This window comes from Callithrix jacchus, chromosome 2, assembly GCF_049354715.1.
Source record: "Callithrix jacchus isolate 240 chromosome 2, calJac240_pri, whole genome shotgun sequence".
In the NCBI taxonomy this organism is placed as follows: domain Eukaryota; kingdom Metazoa; phylum Chordata; class Mammalia; order Primates; family Cebidae; genus Callithrix; species Callithrix jacchus.
In genome coordinates, this window is record NC_133503.1 from 57,875,182 (window position 1) to 57,890,390 (window position 15,209).

The 15,209-nt window shown below is 49.1% G+C and overlaps 1 protein-coding gene across 1 annotated transcript; it reads left to right on the forward strand.

The window, feature by feature from the left end:
• The first annotated feature begins 203 nt into the window (after nucleotides 1-203).
• ZFAND2A (zinc finger AN1-type containing 2A) lies at nucleotides 204-8,478 on the forward strand. The gene is made up of 5 exons (XM_002744446.7): nucleotides 204-456; nucleotides 1,730-1,823; nucleotides 2,229-2,323; nucleotides 3,868-3,999; nucleotides 8,148-8,478. The coding sequence occupies exons 2-5, from the start codon at nucleotides 1,769-1,771 to the stop codon at nucleotides 8,301-8,303; spliced, it is 438 nt and encodes a 145-aa protein (XP_002744492.1). The 5' UTR covers nucleotides 204-456; nucleotides 1,730-1,768; the 3' UTR covers nucleotides 8,304-8,478.
• The last annotated feature ends 6,731 nt before the right edge of the window (nucleotides 8,479-15,209 follow it).

The following is a 15,209-nucleotide window of genomic DNA, read 5'->3' on the forward strand; positions in this document are numbered from 1 at the left end:
GAGCCGCCTCACAGTGACTCAGCACGCGCGCCGCCTGCGAGAAGCGCCCGGACGCTTCCAGAAAGAAAGCGGAGGGGCGAAGAGCGGGCGGAGCTGCAGGGCTCGGCAGGGCGGGATTGGCCGGATGGCTGGTGACGTACTCGGGACGCGCCGGCGCCGCCGGGCTGCGGCCGGATGGGATTGGCCAGTCTGAGGGTTACGTTGTCCGGGCGCGCCCGGAAGCCGCTAGGCCGTGGCGGCTCGCGGATCCCGGGGCTGCGTATAAACGGCCGTGGTCTGCGGGCAGCGACATGTCGTGTTCTGTTGTGAGCTTGGGCCTGCGTCCTGCGGCGTCTCGGTGCCGGTGTCGAGGCTCTTTTGGCCTCGCTCCCCGGAGCCGACTGCGGAGGAAGACTCCTGCGTGTCCGTCTCCATCTGCTGCTTCCCGCAGCTGCCTGGGTCCCAAACGAGAGCCAGGTACAGGGTCGGCATTGCGCCGCCCCAGGGGACAGGGCCTGCCTGGGGGTTCCTGCTTGTCTGCTGGGAGTCCGGGCTGTCTGCTGGGGGCCGGGCCTGGCTGGGGTCAGGCTGCTGAGAGTCTGGCCTGTCTGTCGGGGGTCCGGCTGCTTGCCGGGAGTCCGGGTTGTCTGCTGGGGGCCGGGTCTGCTTAGGGTCAGGCTGCTGAGGGTCTGGCCTGTTTGTTGGGCGTCCCGCTGCCTGCTGGGAGTCAGACGTTTGCCATGTGTTCCAGGCACAGGGGACAGCCCAGGAGGCCTCCAGGAGGGTGGAGAGAGCTGATGGGAAGGTCAGAAAAAGGCCCTGGGAGGTCTGGTGGGTACTAGATCATGGAGGGGATCTCGTGAGCCCCTTGATTCTCTTTCGAGTGCAGTAGTTTCACCAGCTGTCTGCCTGTTTTCCATTGTGAGTTAACAGCTTGGCTTCTCCCTGATCAACTCTAGGTTGATGTCATCGAGGAATAAGTTCACAGTAAGACTCAATGCCTGCGAGAGTTGGAGAGGCGAGGAACAGAGTTAAATCTCTGGATAGTGTAGTCAACTAATGTGATTTAGCACCTAGTAACATAGTTTTGTTCATATCAACAAGTATATTGATAAAATTGTGACTTGAAATTCATCAAAGTCGTAATTTTCACTGGCAGCTGTATGAATTGAATATCCACCCCCCCCCTCTCAGTATGAGTTGAAATAGAAACCCGGGGCCAAGGTGAACTTCATAGACTAGAAATTTAAAGGACTAAAAAGGAGTCCGTTTCTACTAATGGGGTTGATTACGAACGGCTGAGACCTGCTGTTTGTACTGAAACTCCCACTGAATGCTCCCCACACAGCTGTTTATTGATTTTCTTCTTTTTGTTTTCCCCCCAAGACGGAGTTTTGCTCTAGTTTCCCAGGCTGGAGTGCAATGGGGCGATCTAGGCTCACCGCAACCTCCGCCTCCAGGGTTCAAGCGATTCTCCTCCCTCAGAGTCCTGAGTAGCTGGGATTACAGGCATTGCCACCACGCCCCGCTGATTTTTTGTATTTTTAGTAGAGACAGGTTTCTCCATGTTGGTTAGGCTGGTCTCAAACTCCCGACCCCAGGTGATCCGCCGACCTTGGCCTCCCAAATTCCTGGGATTACAGACATGAGCCAAGGGGCCCGGACTGTTGACTTTCATTAGCTGTAATTGTAAATCCTGGTGAGTGAAGGGCAGTCACGGCTTTCCTCCTAACTATTCTAATTCTTGTAGGTGATATTTACCGTCTGCGTTTTGAGCACTGTTCTCATAATGGAGTTTCCTGATTTGGGGAAGCATTGTTCAGAAAAAACTTGCAAGCAGCTAGGTAAGTACTTTTTAGAGACTTAATAGAAAGTGGTATTTTGTTGGGGGAAGGCTGGCTGTTACATGAATTAGCTGATAATTGTGTCTCGGCCTTCCTGGCTTTTCAGGATTAACAGCTGCACTGGTGCAGGGTCTGTTGGATATTCAGCATCCACCAGAAGGTGTGGGGGGGGTACAGGCAGGGCTGAGTGGATCCAGGGTGCTGCTTGAGTATTTGTGATGCCGCATGACTTGGGGTGTCTCTCTAGAAGGCAGCCTGACCCCAGGATTGTTTTCACATGTGTGACCCTCAGGGGCATACTAATCTCACAGGCCTGAAGCACTTACTATAGGTAAACACTTTCATAGAACCATCTAGAATTGTTTTGTTCCAGTCTTTAAAACTTCACTGTTTTTTGTTTTTCAGATTTTCTTCCAGTAAAATGTGATATGTGTAAACAAGATTTCTGTAAAGATCATTTTACATATGCTGCACATAAGTGTCCGTGTGCATTCCAGAAGGTAATTCATAATCCTTTGTTCAAAAGATTCTTATCTTTGCTGTCTAAAGCTGTACTGTCCAGCTGGGACAGTAGGCACTAGCCATGCATGGCTAACTCAGTGGAAATTAAATTTTAAAATTCATTTTCTCAGTCCTGCTAGCCACATTCAAGTGACTGCTGTGTTACAGTACAGACGAGCATTTCTGCCATCTGTTGGACAGCTCTCCGACAACTGAGACTTTATTTTCAGGGACTTGTGGAGTCACTTACTTATAACCTTATATTCAAAGCTTACTTTAGATGTTCAAATACTTGGTTCCTTCGATCCGTTACACCATGGCTGTGTCTTCACAGGAGGCAAGGAAGGTTTTAATATTTGACTTGGAAGCCAATCAGGAAGGCAGTAAATATGCTTACTTAGTTGAAGAGCAGCGGCCTTGACATGATATTTAGGTGATTCCCAGAGTCCACAGTAGAAACGAAAAGAAGACTCTAAGACAAAGGTTTGAGACTTCTGTTGTTGACTTTTGAGATGGTTCCCAGCCCATGTTCACTTTGTCTCTGGATGGGTCACAGGTCATTTTAGTGAACTCTGCCCCTTTACTCTGGTGGCGGGAGTAATGTGGGTGACCTAGCATTCTGTGCTTTGACCAGTGTTGGCCAGGGTCTGACCCTCCAGCCTTTTTTAGGTGATCATGGTGGGTGGGGAGGGAGACTCACATCCTTGCGTTTACCAGGGATGAGTGACTAAGCCAGACTGCCTAGCGTGTCTTCTGTGTCTTCTGACTGCACCTTCTTGCCCCAGCATGCGGCGGAGTCTGGCTGGAGATCATTTACTGATGCTTTATATCTTCATTTGGCCAAATGTGGGTGCACCACCTGTGACTCTGCCAGCTCGGGCTGCAGACAGCAGGTCCCGTGATTCCGTGATCACCTGCCACCCGTTTGATACGCAGTGCCACCTCAGTTTTCTCGTTGACCATTTAGTCACCACCTGTCCTGGCTCAGGTTTTTAGCCATGCTGGGCCTTCAGCTGTTGGGTGGTCATTTCCTCTGGAGCCCCCACAACCTTGGCCTGCAGCCAGTGACAGTCATTAGTATCTGGGAGCTCACCCCCGGTATACGTGGCCTCATCTAGGCATGAGCAAGGGGTAGAGGCCTCGGGGGAAGCCACAAAAGAATCAGACAGTTGATGAGTGAGGGGAGGTGGAGGGTCTTTGTGGTCCACGTTTCCCTCCATTGTCTCCACTGTGCGGGCATCTGGGCAGACTCTCCTCTCACCTGGGCAGTGTCATTCTGAGGTGGCCCTGGTTGATTTTTGCAGTTGGCTGAAGTCCATTTGTTGAGACTTTCACTAGACTCCTCAGGGCAGCTGATGCTCACATTCTAGAGATGCCACTGCTAATCTGTGACGCCAATTATGCTTTGTTCTGGGAGGGCGAGGGAGCCCGGTGTTTGTACTCTATTTGTGTTTAAGTATGCCATGCAAGAGTACCCATTTAAAGCTTTTGTCAGTTCAGGTTGTCTGAGTCTCAGATGGCATCTCACCTTTGTTATTTTTAGGATGTTCAGGTCCCGGTGTGCCCACTCTGTAATATCCCCATCCCAATAAAAAAGGGACAGGTCCCAGACGTGGTGGTTGGTGATCACATGGATCGAGACTGTGGCTATCATCCTGGGAAGAAGAAAGAGAAGGTGAGGACAGAGTCCGCGTCTGTTCCTTCACTGCGAAGGCTGCTTTTTTCTTGGGAAGGATCTGTTTTCTAATTGAAAATTAGTCCCAATAGTTTATATACAAAGTAGAGTCCTTATGCTGTATTATCTCTGCCCTATGCTGCAAGGGGAGTGAGTTTTTAGTTTTATAAATGTTCTTTTAAGGGATCCCGGGTCAGGTTTGTTTTTCTTTACCAGAATTGACTGGTTTTCCTCCTGAGATGGAGTATTCGAGTGGCTTTCTAGATCCATTCTGTTAATGTGTGTTTATTTTCTAAGCTCCTCCTAGTAAAATGGAAGAAGATATAAAATTGTGTTCTTGCATTGGTGCCATCAGCGTTTTTTTATTAAAGTTTTTCACTTGTTCATTAATAGTAAAGCCTGTTAGGAAACACAGCAGGCCCCAGTTCTCTGTGGGCGCCCCCAGCCTTCAGCTCTTAGCCAGCGGTGTGTGTTCCTGGTGTCCGCGTTTTCCCATGTAAATGTTGTCGTGTCCTGAGTTTTTCTTGCTCACTCTCTGGCCACAGGCATTCCCTGCCCACCACAGGGACACTGAGAATTTCCTCCACAGCCGTTTCCCACACTTGTGCATCCACCTCCCTTTAGAGTTGGGCTGTGCTTTTGGGTGGGTGATCCAGGCCTCTGTTACATTCAGGACGACAGCCTAGAGATTCCCTTTGGGTTTTTTTGTTTTGTTTTTTTATTTTGAGACAGGGCCTTGCTCTGTTGCCCAGGCTGGAGTACAGTGGTGGGATCTCGGCTCACTGCAGTCTGGACCTCCTGGGCTCAAGCCATCCTCCCACCTCAGCCCCTCTAGTAGCTGGGATGACAGGCATACGCCACCACGCCTGGCTAATAAAAATTTTTGTAGAGGTGGGGGTCTCACTTTGTTGCCCAGGCTGGCTTCTCTTGAGGGATCCAACTTTCCTGCATTTCTCAGGGTAGAGCTGAGTTTCCGTATTCTGTGTTCTTCTTTGTCCCTTATTTTGGCGGAAGTCCATCCTTTGGTTGCTTCCTGGGAGGGAGACGGGGAGGTCAGTCGACCCCATGCATCTCTGCGGGTCTTTATCTTCTGCTTCTCTGTAATGAGCTGACTGGGTCTGAGCATCCTACTGTTGAACTCTTCCTGGGACATCTGCCCTGTCTTCAGAGTTCCCACACTGTCCTGACTTTGGTCCTCAGTGGGGCCCGTTTTCTGAAAGCTTGCAGGAGCTTCTCCCTGTACCAGAGTTGGAAGGGTCACACCAGACTCCTGTCCTGCCATAGGTCTGTCTCCTATGTGTTGGACACACAGTGGACCCCTCCTAGATTCTGGAATATTCTCTCGGTTTCTTTGGTTTCCTCTGCTCTTCTCTCACCCCTGGATAATTTTTTTTCTTTTCTTTTTTGTTTTTTTATTTTTATGGGCCGGAGTCTTGCTCTGTCACCCAGGCTGGAGTGCTGTGGTGTGATCTCGGCTCACTGTAACCTCCGCCTCCTGGGTTCAAGTGATTCTCCTGCCTCCGCCTCCCGAGTAGCTGGGACTATAGGCACATGCCACCACACCTGGCTAAATGTTGTATTTTTAGTAGACACAGGGTTTCACCATGTTGGTCAGGCTGGTCTTGAGCTCCTGACCTCGTGATCCACCCACCTTGGACTCCCAAAGTGCTGGGATCACAGGTGTGAGCCACCATGCCTGGCTGAGCTGTTAGGGTTTTGATTCATAAGTGGGGCTGCTTTTTGGCCTCTCTTCCTGTTGACAGTTTGTCTTTCCCACATCCCTTAAGTCCTCGTTTGTCCACGTCATTCTTAGCTTCTGAAATCTCGCTGCTGTCTTCATTGTCATCGTCTCTACGCTTGTGGGTTTATATCCTTTTCCAAAAATCTTTTCTGTGGCTTTTATGGTATTTCAGGAGGGGCAGGACCGGGAAGTGTGTTGAGATCTCACCTCTCCTTTCCGCTGCTCAGCTGGTGTCTCTGGAGGCTCACGTCTGCTTCCTTCCGTGCAGTGCCCATCCTGGGCTGTCCTTCCCAGAATTGCATGCTCTCCTGAGTCTGGGCAGGGCCGGCTTCACCTTCCCTTCACTGAGGCCCTGCTGGTTCCTCCAGTTCTTCCTAAGGCCTGCCGACCTTCAGGCCTTCAGGCACAGTGCCGCCTCCTTTCTTTTGCTCCTCAGCATGAGCCTGTAGGCCCTTCTGGCTTTTCCAGGAGCTTCTCTTTTTTTTTTTTTTTTTTTGAAACAGTTTTGCTCTGTCACCCAGGCTGGAGTGCAATGACAGGATCTCCCCTCACCACAACACCTCTGCCTCCCGGGTTCAAGGGATTCTCCTGCCTGAGCCTCCCAAGTAGCTGGGATTACAGGCATCTGCCACCATGCCTGGCTAATTTTGTAGTTTTAGTAGAGATGGAGTTTCTCCATGTTGGTCAGGCTGGTCTCAAACTCCTGACCTCAGGTGATCTGTCAGCCTCAGCTTCCCAAAGTGCTGGGATTACAGGTGTGAGCCACCATGCCAGACTCAAGGAGCTTCTCTAGGGAACTGGCTGTTGTCAGGCTTAATCAGTTCCTAGTTGTGGGACCTGGTCGGTGGTTATCAACTATCTTAGAATATGATGTTCAATACTTTACAATTATAGTACCATAAGCCAAATAACTTTCAGTCTCAAACATGGAATAAAATCAGTGTTCCTTAGTCTGCCACACAAAACCCTCTGTATGGAAGCTCACTCCGGCCTCCCTTTCTGACCCTGTCTAGTTCCCCCTGCTGTGGCTGTGCCTGGGTCCCTCAGCCTTTGGAGATCTCTTGAGCCTCTCAGATATCACAGCTCTCCCTGGTGCACCCGCTTCTCCCACACAACACAGCCTCCCTTGCTGGGGGCTCACCCAGCATTGCCCCAAGGCCCCCAAACAGGTGCACCCTCCTTCTGCCCCTGCCCTCACGGCAGGCACCATCTGTGTTCTGCCTGCGTCTCTGCATGGGCCCCTCCTGCCTGGTTGCTCAGCGTGGCTGTACCTGCCTGCCTGCCTTGGCCGGAGGGCCACACCTGGCTGCTGATCCCCATCCCCACTTTCCACCTTCCCCACTCAGAGTTCTGAGTGTCTAGAAATTTATATTGCCACCTACCCCCTGCCACCAAAAAATTTAAAAAATGACCAGTGGGTACAGGGACATGATGTTCCCTTGATGAGGACAAGCTCCACTGTCCCAGAGCTCCCAGAGCCAGTGCCTCTGTGGGGCTGCCTTTCACACCTGTGCTCGGCCTCCTTCCCTCCTGGTACCTGCATCCCTGCTGCTTCTCTCTCGTCCTCCCAGCAGCACATCCGAGCCATATTCACAGGATCCCGCAGCTTCAATGCCAGCTTTCTTTACCACTTGTTAAAGTTTGTCTCAGTGTTCTTCCTTTGTTTTTTGGGTTTTTGTTTTGTTTTTTGAGACAGAATTTCACTCTGTCACCAGGCTGGAGTACAGTGGTATAATCTTGGCTCACTGCAGCCTCCACTTCACAGGTTCAAACGATTCTCATGCCTCAGCCTCCAAAGTAGCTGGGATTACAGGCACCCGCCACCCCACCTGGCTAATTTTTTTTATTTTCAGTAAAGACGGGGTTTCTCCATGTTGGTCAGGCTGGTCTCGAACTCTGACCTCAGGTGATTCACCTGTCTCGGACTCCCAAAGTGCTGGGATTACAGGCGTGAGCCCCATGTTCCTCTTCTTGCTTGTACTAAGATGGTCAAATGAAATTTGGCATCTGTACTCTGTGCAGACAGGAGCTGCATCTAGTTTAAATGTGAATGTTGTTACTGGGGGCTGTTAAAGAATTGCTTATTAAGGCCAGCACATGACTCACACCTATAATCTTAGCACTTTGGGAGGCCAAGATAGGAGGGTCACTTGAGGCTGAGTTTGAGACCAGCCTGGGCAACATGGCAAGACCCCATCTCTACGAAAATAAACAAAATTAGCTGGACATGGTGGTGCGCACCTATGGTACCAGGTACGAAGAAGGCTGAGACGGGAAAATCGCTTGAGCCCAGGAGGTTGAGGTTGTAGTGAGCTGAGATTAAGCCACTGCACTCTGGCCTGGGCGACACAGGGACACCTTGTCTCCACAAAAAGAATTGCTTGTTGAAGTCACTTTGCTCTCTCAGATTTTTACATACCGGTGCTCAAAAGAGGGCTGCAAGAAGAAAGAGATGCTGCAGATGGTGTGCGCCCAGTGTCACGGCAACTTCTGTATCCAGCACAGACATCCCCTGGACCACAGCTGCACACACAGGAGCCGCCCCACCATCAAAGCCGGGTGAGAAGAGACTCAGCTGTGATGGTGCTGGCTCGGAACACATGGTAGCATACGTGGAACCAGCTTAGACTCTGAAGTGGGGAGTGGAGCGACACTGATTACCATCCCACACTGAGCTGCTTATCTTAACTGTTTGTTGAGGTAAATGGGAATAGAATAAAATTGAATGCTGAAGTTGATTCTAGTTCTCATTTCCCCATGGCTACCTTCACCAAGAACTACAGACTGGGCAGCTCAAATCACAGAAATCAGTTCTTTCACAGTTCTGGAGGCTGGAAGTCCAGGAGCAGGGTGTCGGCAGGGCCAACCCCTGCAGGGAGTGTCGGCTGCATCTCCCCAGTGTCTTGGGGTTCGTTGGCCATCCTCCCATGTTTGGGGCTCATAAACGCACAACCCGTCTCCTCCATGTTCATATGGTGTTCTGAGTCCTGACTTCCCCTTTCTGTACGGACACCAGTCATGTGATCACACACTCATGACCTCTTAACTGGGTCATCACTGGAAAGACCCTGTCTCCATATGAGGTCACACTTGGAGGGGCCGAGGCTAGGACTCCAGCGTGTCTTGTGGTGACACGATTCAACGCATAACGTCAAGTTGGGTAGCATCTGCGTGGCAGATTTGACATTATGTGTTGAATCATGTCCATCCCTGGACTGGGCTGCAGGTAGATGCCTACCCACAGGAAGCCGTGTGGGTTCTTGTTGTGAACTGAACGCGAGCCCAGGAATCTCGTCCAGCGAGAGGGTCCCAAACCTGGAAGCGTGCACAGGGGGAAAAAAAGGAGAAAGAAAAAGAGCGAGGTCTGGAGGACTACATGAGCTATGCCCATGCAGCAATTTTATTTTTGCAATAGGTTCCATTATATACTTTTCTGCTTAATGTTGTTTACGTCAGATCAAAATACTTAAGTCACAAGGTAAGCAAGTTAAGCCCACTAAGTAAGTTATGCCCAGTAAATACTTAACAAGTGTAAATACTTAAGTCACAAGGTAAGTAAGTTACGCCCAGTAAATACTTAACAAGTGTAAATACTTAAGTCACAAGGTAAGTTAGACCCAGTAAGTAAGTTATGCCCAGTAACAATTGTAAATACTGAAGTTAGTATTTTACAACGAATGTAGCAAGGACCATAAGGAACCGAAAGTGGACACAATGCCTCCCAAGTCCTCATATCCATAAAGTAATGTCTGTTAATTATTTTGAATAGCATAGTCCCCCTCTTGGTTTCTGCTTTCCCTCAGCTCGACTCCCCCAACCGGGGATCTGTGTCCGGGCTCAAGCTCACCGTATGGCAAGGCCCATTTCCTAGGGGCCTCACACGGGAGCGATCCCCACAGATCTCCCTCAGGTTCTCAGGGTCAGCACATGGAGGCTGAGTGGGCACCCACCCACCCTCTCTGTGTAGGTTTTCATCCGTGACAGCCTCTTAACCCAAGCCGTTGGGAGATTTCCACCCCCTGGCTCCTGGCAGGCTGGCCAATCGACTCACGAACTGGTTCACACGGCTAGTGTTAAGCCTGTGTGGGGTGCTGCAGCTCTTGGCTAGTGAACATGGAAAGGTTGCTGTGCGTAACTGAGCAGTGGGACCTGATGCTCTAGTGGTGACTCCATCAGGACTGATAATGAGTAACCACACGGTGGGACATGATGCTCCAGAGATATGACTTCATCAGGATGGATGATGCTCCAGAGGTTTGACTTCATCAGGATGGATGACACAGGACGGGGACCACAGATTACAAAAGCAGCTCACTCCAGCACAAGCTCTTAGCACAGCAGCATCATAGCTGGTTTCTGAAACATCTTTTCTGCCCTCCAAGATCCTCTGACATGGTTAACACTTCTATATCAAGACAAACCTGAAAAGAACTGTTGCTTGTTTTCTTTTTGGTGAAAAGTAAAGTGATGAGGTCCTTCCCGTCCTCTCTGACTTCCACACCAGGTACCCTGCATTTCTAATGGCAAATAGCCTGAAACCTTATTGAAACTTTCTCATTGAAATATACAAATTAGGCCGGGCACAGTGGCTCATGCCTGTAATCCAAGCTATTTGGGAGGCTGAGTTGGGAGCATCACTTGAACCTGGGAGGCAGAGGTTGCAGTGAGCCAAGATCACACTTGTACTCCAGCCTGGGCAACGAGTTAAACGCCATTTCAATATATATATATATACACACACACACACAAATTACCTGGCAAAGTAGAGAAGCAGAATAATGTTACAATCTGAGGTGGTTTAAGTTACTACCCCAGTGAAATCAGCTTAAAGAGCAGAGGAACCAAGGGAGGCAGCTCAGGACAACTTTGCGCTGTGCAGAATCGCCAAGGGCCCAGTCTTATAGAAGCTTCTGTCAGACACCAGACCACTCACTCACGCTCTCTTCACCGCATTGCCTTTAATGACGTGGCTGTGTGGCTGGGAAGAGGGAGGCACATTCACCTGCCTGGCTGAGAGTCCTTGTCCAGTGGCAGGCCACAGCATGCTCACATTCCCAGAGGACACAGCTGTGTGCCTGTTCCTGACTCCCAAGGGGATGGGACTCGCTGTGTGAGAAGGTGTGTTTTCCTGGATCACTTGTTCCTGCCACAGCTGACTTGAAACAGGCACAGTTTGGCTGGGTGCGATGGTTCATGCCTGTAATCCCAGCACTTTGGGAGACCGAGGTGGGCGGATCACCTGAGGTCAGGAGTTCATGCAGCCTGGCCAATATGGTAAAACCCTATCTCTACTAAAAATACAAAAAAAAAAAATTTAGCTGGGCATGGTGGTGAATGCTGTAATCCTAGCTACTCAGGAGGCTGAGGTAGAAGAATCACTTTTACTTGGGAGGCAGAGGTTGCAGTGAGCCAAGATCCCACCATTGCACTCCAGCCTGGGAGACGGAGCAAGACCCATCTCAACAACAACAAAAGGCATAGTTGTCAGCAGCTAGCTAGCCTGAGAGACAGCTATTTTGCACCTGGACATGATTTCAACACCAAGAAGAAAGTTGCAAAATGCCACCTGTTGAACACGGCTCTGTCCAGTGATAAAGCAGTGGAAACTTCCAGAAGTGACTTAAAACTACAAGGGTAGGCAGTAGGGCTTCCTCAAGTAATGAAGTTTATAGGGGACTGGGTGTTATAGGTTTGAAGAGCAGAAAACCAAAACAATGGGGTGGAGGGGAGGGTAAGCTGGGGTGTGAGAGCCACAGTTCTTCGTGGCTTAGGTGACAGGTGCGTCCTTCATGACGTGACATTTTCCACCACTGTGATTTTGTGAAGCGATGAGCAGGGTTAACATAAATGCTGGTCTTAGATTTATACTGACAGCCACTATTCACTTCAAGAGTGCAGAGATTTCCTAGGACCTTAGCGAGTGTCAGGAAATAAGGCAAAACAAAATTCCCCCTAGTTTGTTCTGAACCGCCCTGGTCGTGCAGCTGTGCCCACCACACATCCCACTGAGACACTTTACACCCTGGCCACCTGGCTGTGCCCACCACACATCCCACTGAGACAGTGTACACCCTGACAACGCAGCTGTGCCCATTACACATCCCACTGAGACACTTTACACCCTGGCCACATGGCTGTGCCAACCACACATCCCACTGAGACACTACACCCTGGCCACACGGCTGTGCCCACCACACATCCCACTGAGACAGTATACACCCTGGCCACCTGGCTGTGCCCACCACATGTCCCGCTGAGACACTTTACAAAAAATACAAGCCACTGAATTTTTTTTTCTGGTTTCACAGTCTAAAAAGGTAACAGGAAGGGTCTGTATTCAGTTCTGTTCTGCAAAAGGTGATTGAGACTGCAGTCTAGCTAACAGTGTTTCCGTCAATGGCCATGTATACGCTGATGATTGCAAAGATGATACTGTATTTTCGCTGTACCTTTTTGTTTTAATCTGACACAAACTTTTTTGCTCTCAATTGATATAATTGTACATATTGATGGGGTACATTGTCTTATTTGGATACATGTAGACTGTAATCATCAAATCAGAGTAATTAGCATATTTGTCACCTCGAACACTTATTTCTTTGTTTTGGAAACATTGAAGATCTGCTCTTCTAGCTATTTAAAAATAAGGGGTCGGTCCTGGTGGCTCATGCTTGCAATCCCAGCACTTTGGGAGGCTGAGGCAGGTGGATTCCTTGAAGTCAGGAGTTCGAGACCAGCCTAATGTGATGAAACCCCATCTCTACTAAAATTACAAAACTCAGCTGGGTGTGCTGGTGTCCCTGTAATCCCAGCTACTTGGGAGGCTGAAACAGGAGAATTGCTTGAACCTGGGAGGCAGAGGTTTCAGTAAGCCAAGATCACACCACTGCACTCCAGCCTGGGGGACAGAGTGAGACTCCATCTCAAAAAAAATAAACAAGCTAGTCATCCTGCAGTACCTCAGAACACTGGGATGTAATCTCAGCAAGCTGGACTGCCCTGTATCTAGGTTTAGAAGCACAAACATGCAGCGCTGTGCCACAGTGGCATACAGCATTCAGCACACTCACGCTTTGCACACGTTTGTAGCCTCTGCCTTACAGCCTAGGTGTGGAGGAGGCGGCACCATCGAGCTCTGTGTAAGTCATTCTAGGATGTTTGTACAACAATGACATCACCTGACCACGGCACAACCCTGATGCTAGGTGACGTGACTGTTTCTGTGCTATCTTATTCTATGGTGTGTATCCTAGGCCGGTGGTTCCCAAGCCCTAGCCTGTGTCAAAACATGGGGCTCCTTACAGGAGGGCGCTGGACCCCACCCGAGGCCCGGCTTCTGAGATGGACTCAGGTTTGCACTTGGAGCTGCCCAGGTGACGGGTCTGGTCTGGGACTGCGCTTGGACAAGCCGCTTCCTTGCGTCTCCAGCACAGCCTCTGCTGCCCATTCATGCTGTGGAGCTCTGGAGGTGCAGTCAGCACAACAGGGTTCCATGTGATTAAGTTTAAAAACCACTAACTTGGTTCAGTCATTGGAAAATGTAGGTATGTTAGGAACCTGGGTATGTGAACTGTGAACTTTGTGAAATCTAAATACAGATCAGGTATTCTAAAAAAATGTTTTTAATATTTAAAGTCTTGAGAAACAACGTTCTGAAAATTTAATGTCCAAATTGAGATGTATCCAGCCAGGCCCAGTGGTTCATGCTTGTAAACCTTGGGAGGCTGAGGTGGGCAGATTGCTTGAGCCTAGACATTCGAGACAGGACTGGGCAATGTAGTAAGACCTCATTTCTAAAAAAAAAAAAAAAAAAAAAAAAAAACAGGTGTGGCAGTGTGTGCATGTGGTCTCAGGAGGATCTCCTGATCCTGGAGAGGTCAAAGCTACAGTGAGCTCTGATCACATCACTGCACTGCAGCCTGGGTGATAGAGCAAGACTCTCTCATTTAAAAAAAAAAAAAAAAAGGCCAGGTGTGGTGGCTAACACCTGTCTGTAATCCCAACACTTTGGGAGGCTAAGGCAGGTGGATCACTTGAGGTCAGGAGTTTGACACCAGCCTGGCCAACATAGTGAAACCTGTCTCCTAAAAATGCCAAAATTAGCCAGGCGCAGTGGTGGGAACCTGTAATTCTAGCTACTCGTGAGTCAGGAGAATTGGTTGAACCTGGGAGAGGAAGGTGGCAGTGAGCCAAGATTGTGCTATTGCATTCCAGTTGGCCCACAGAGTGAGATTCTGTCTCAAAAAAAAAGGTATATCCAAAACACACTAGAGTTTGGAGACAATACCAAATATGTATATATATATCTCTCTCACTGTTAAAGGTATTGTTTATATGTTGCCTATATTGTAGAGTGGGGTCCAGGCATCCGCTGGGAGGCTTGGAACAGAACCCCAGAGGATAAAGGGGGACTGCTGTATAATTTTTGTAGTATAGAGTAGCAAATGTGTATATATTTCTAGAAATGCAAATAAAACCAAGGCCTGAAGATTAAAAAGTATTATTTACATGTTGAAATAATATTTTGGATATGCTAGGTTAATAAAACATTAAAATTATTTTCACTTGTTTGGTTTTACTGTGGTTGCTCAAGATTTTGAAACTGGGTGGTCAGCTTGGTTCTGTCCCTATCGGATGGTGTTGTCTAGCACCCCCACTAAAGGCCAAACAGCCCTGGCACATTTTCTCAGCAGGGAGGGGTGGCGCCTGGTTCGTGTGTTGGGTTTTGTTTCTTCGATTTGATGGAGTCCTCAAGTATAAAACTTAAGAACTAGGCCTGTAGGGAGCCAGCCCTACATCACCTGTGGGTACCAGGGTGTTTGGTGGCAACAAGGGAATGAGAAAAAGATTAAGAGAAAAAGGATCAGGGGCTGTCACTTTATTACTCTGGAGGCGACAGGAAGGCCCCGAGTTCTGATCATCCACACTATTGATTATAATCACTTTGATCTACATGGTAGGGGTAGAGTGATGCTGGGGAGAGGGTGATGCTGGAGTGAATCAGTGAACCGGAACTGGTGTGTCATTCTAAGGATTGATAACAGCGGCGATTTGCCAGTTTCACAAAACAAGAACACGTGGCTATCTTTTTTTTTTTTCTTTAGCTTATTATCTATGTGCAGCTGATGGAACACCGGCCTTACAAGGAGCCTACAAGTCTGGCTGCATCACAGTGCTACAAAGGGGTAGCACAATGTTTATGGTCACCCTGCACCGGAACATGAGGCATGGAGAGGACTTCCTCCTGAGAGGAAGTTTGTTGTTCCTAGTTTATGTGTTACTCATAACGAATTTATGTAGGCAGTCTGTCAGTCCTTTCTCCTTTGCTGCTTTTCCCAACATAGGCCAGGCGTAGTGGCTCACACCTGTAATCCCAAAACTTTGGGAGGCCAAGGCGAGTGGATCACTTGAACCCAAAAGTTTGAGACCAGCCTGGCCCACATGGCAAAACCCTGTCTCTACCAAAAAT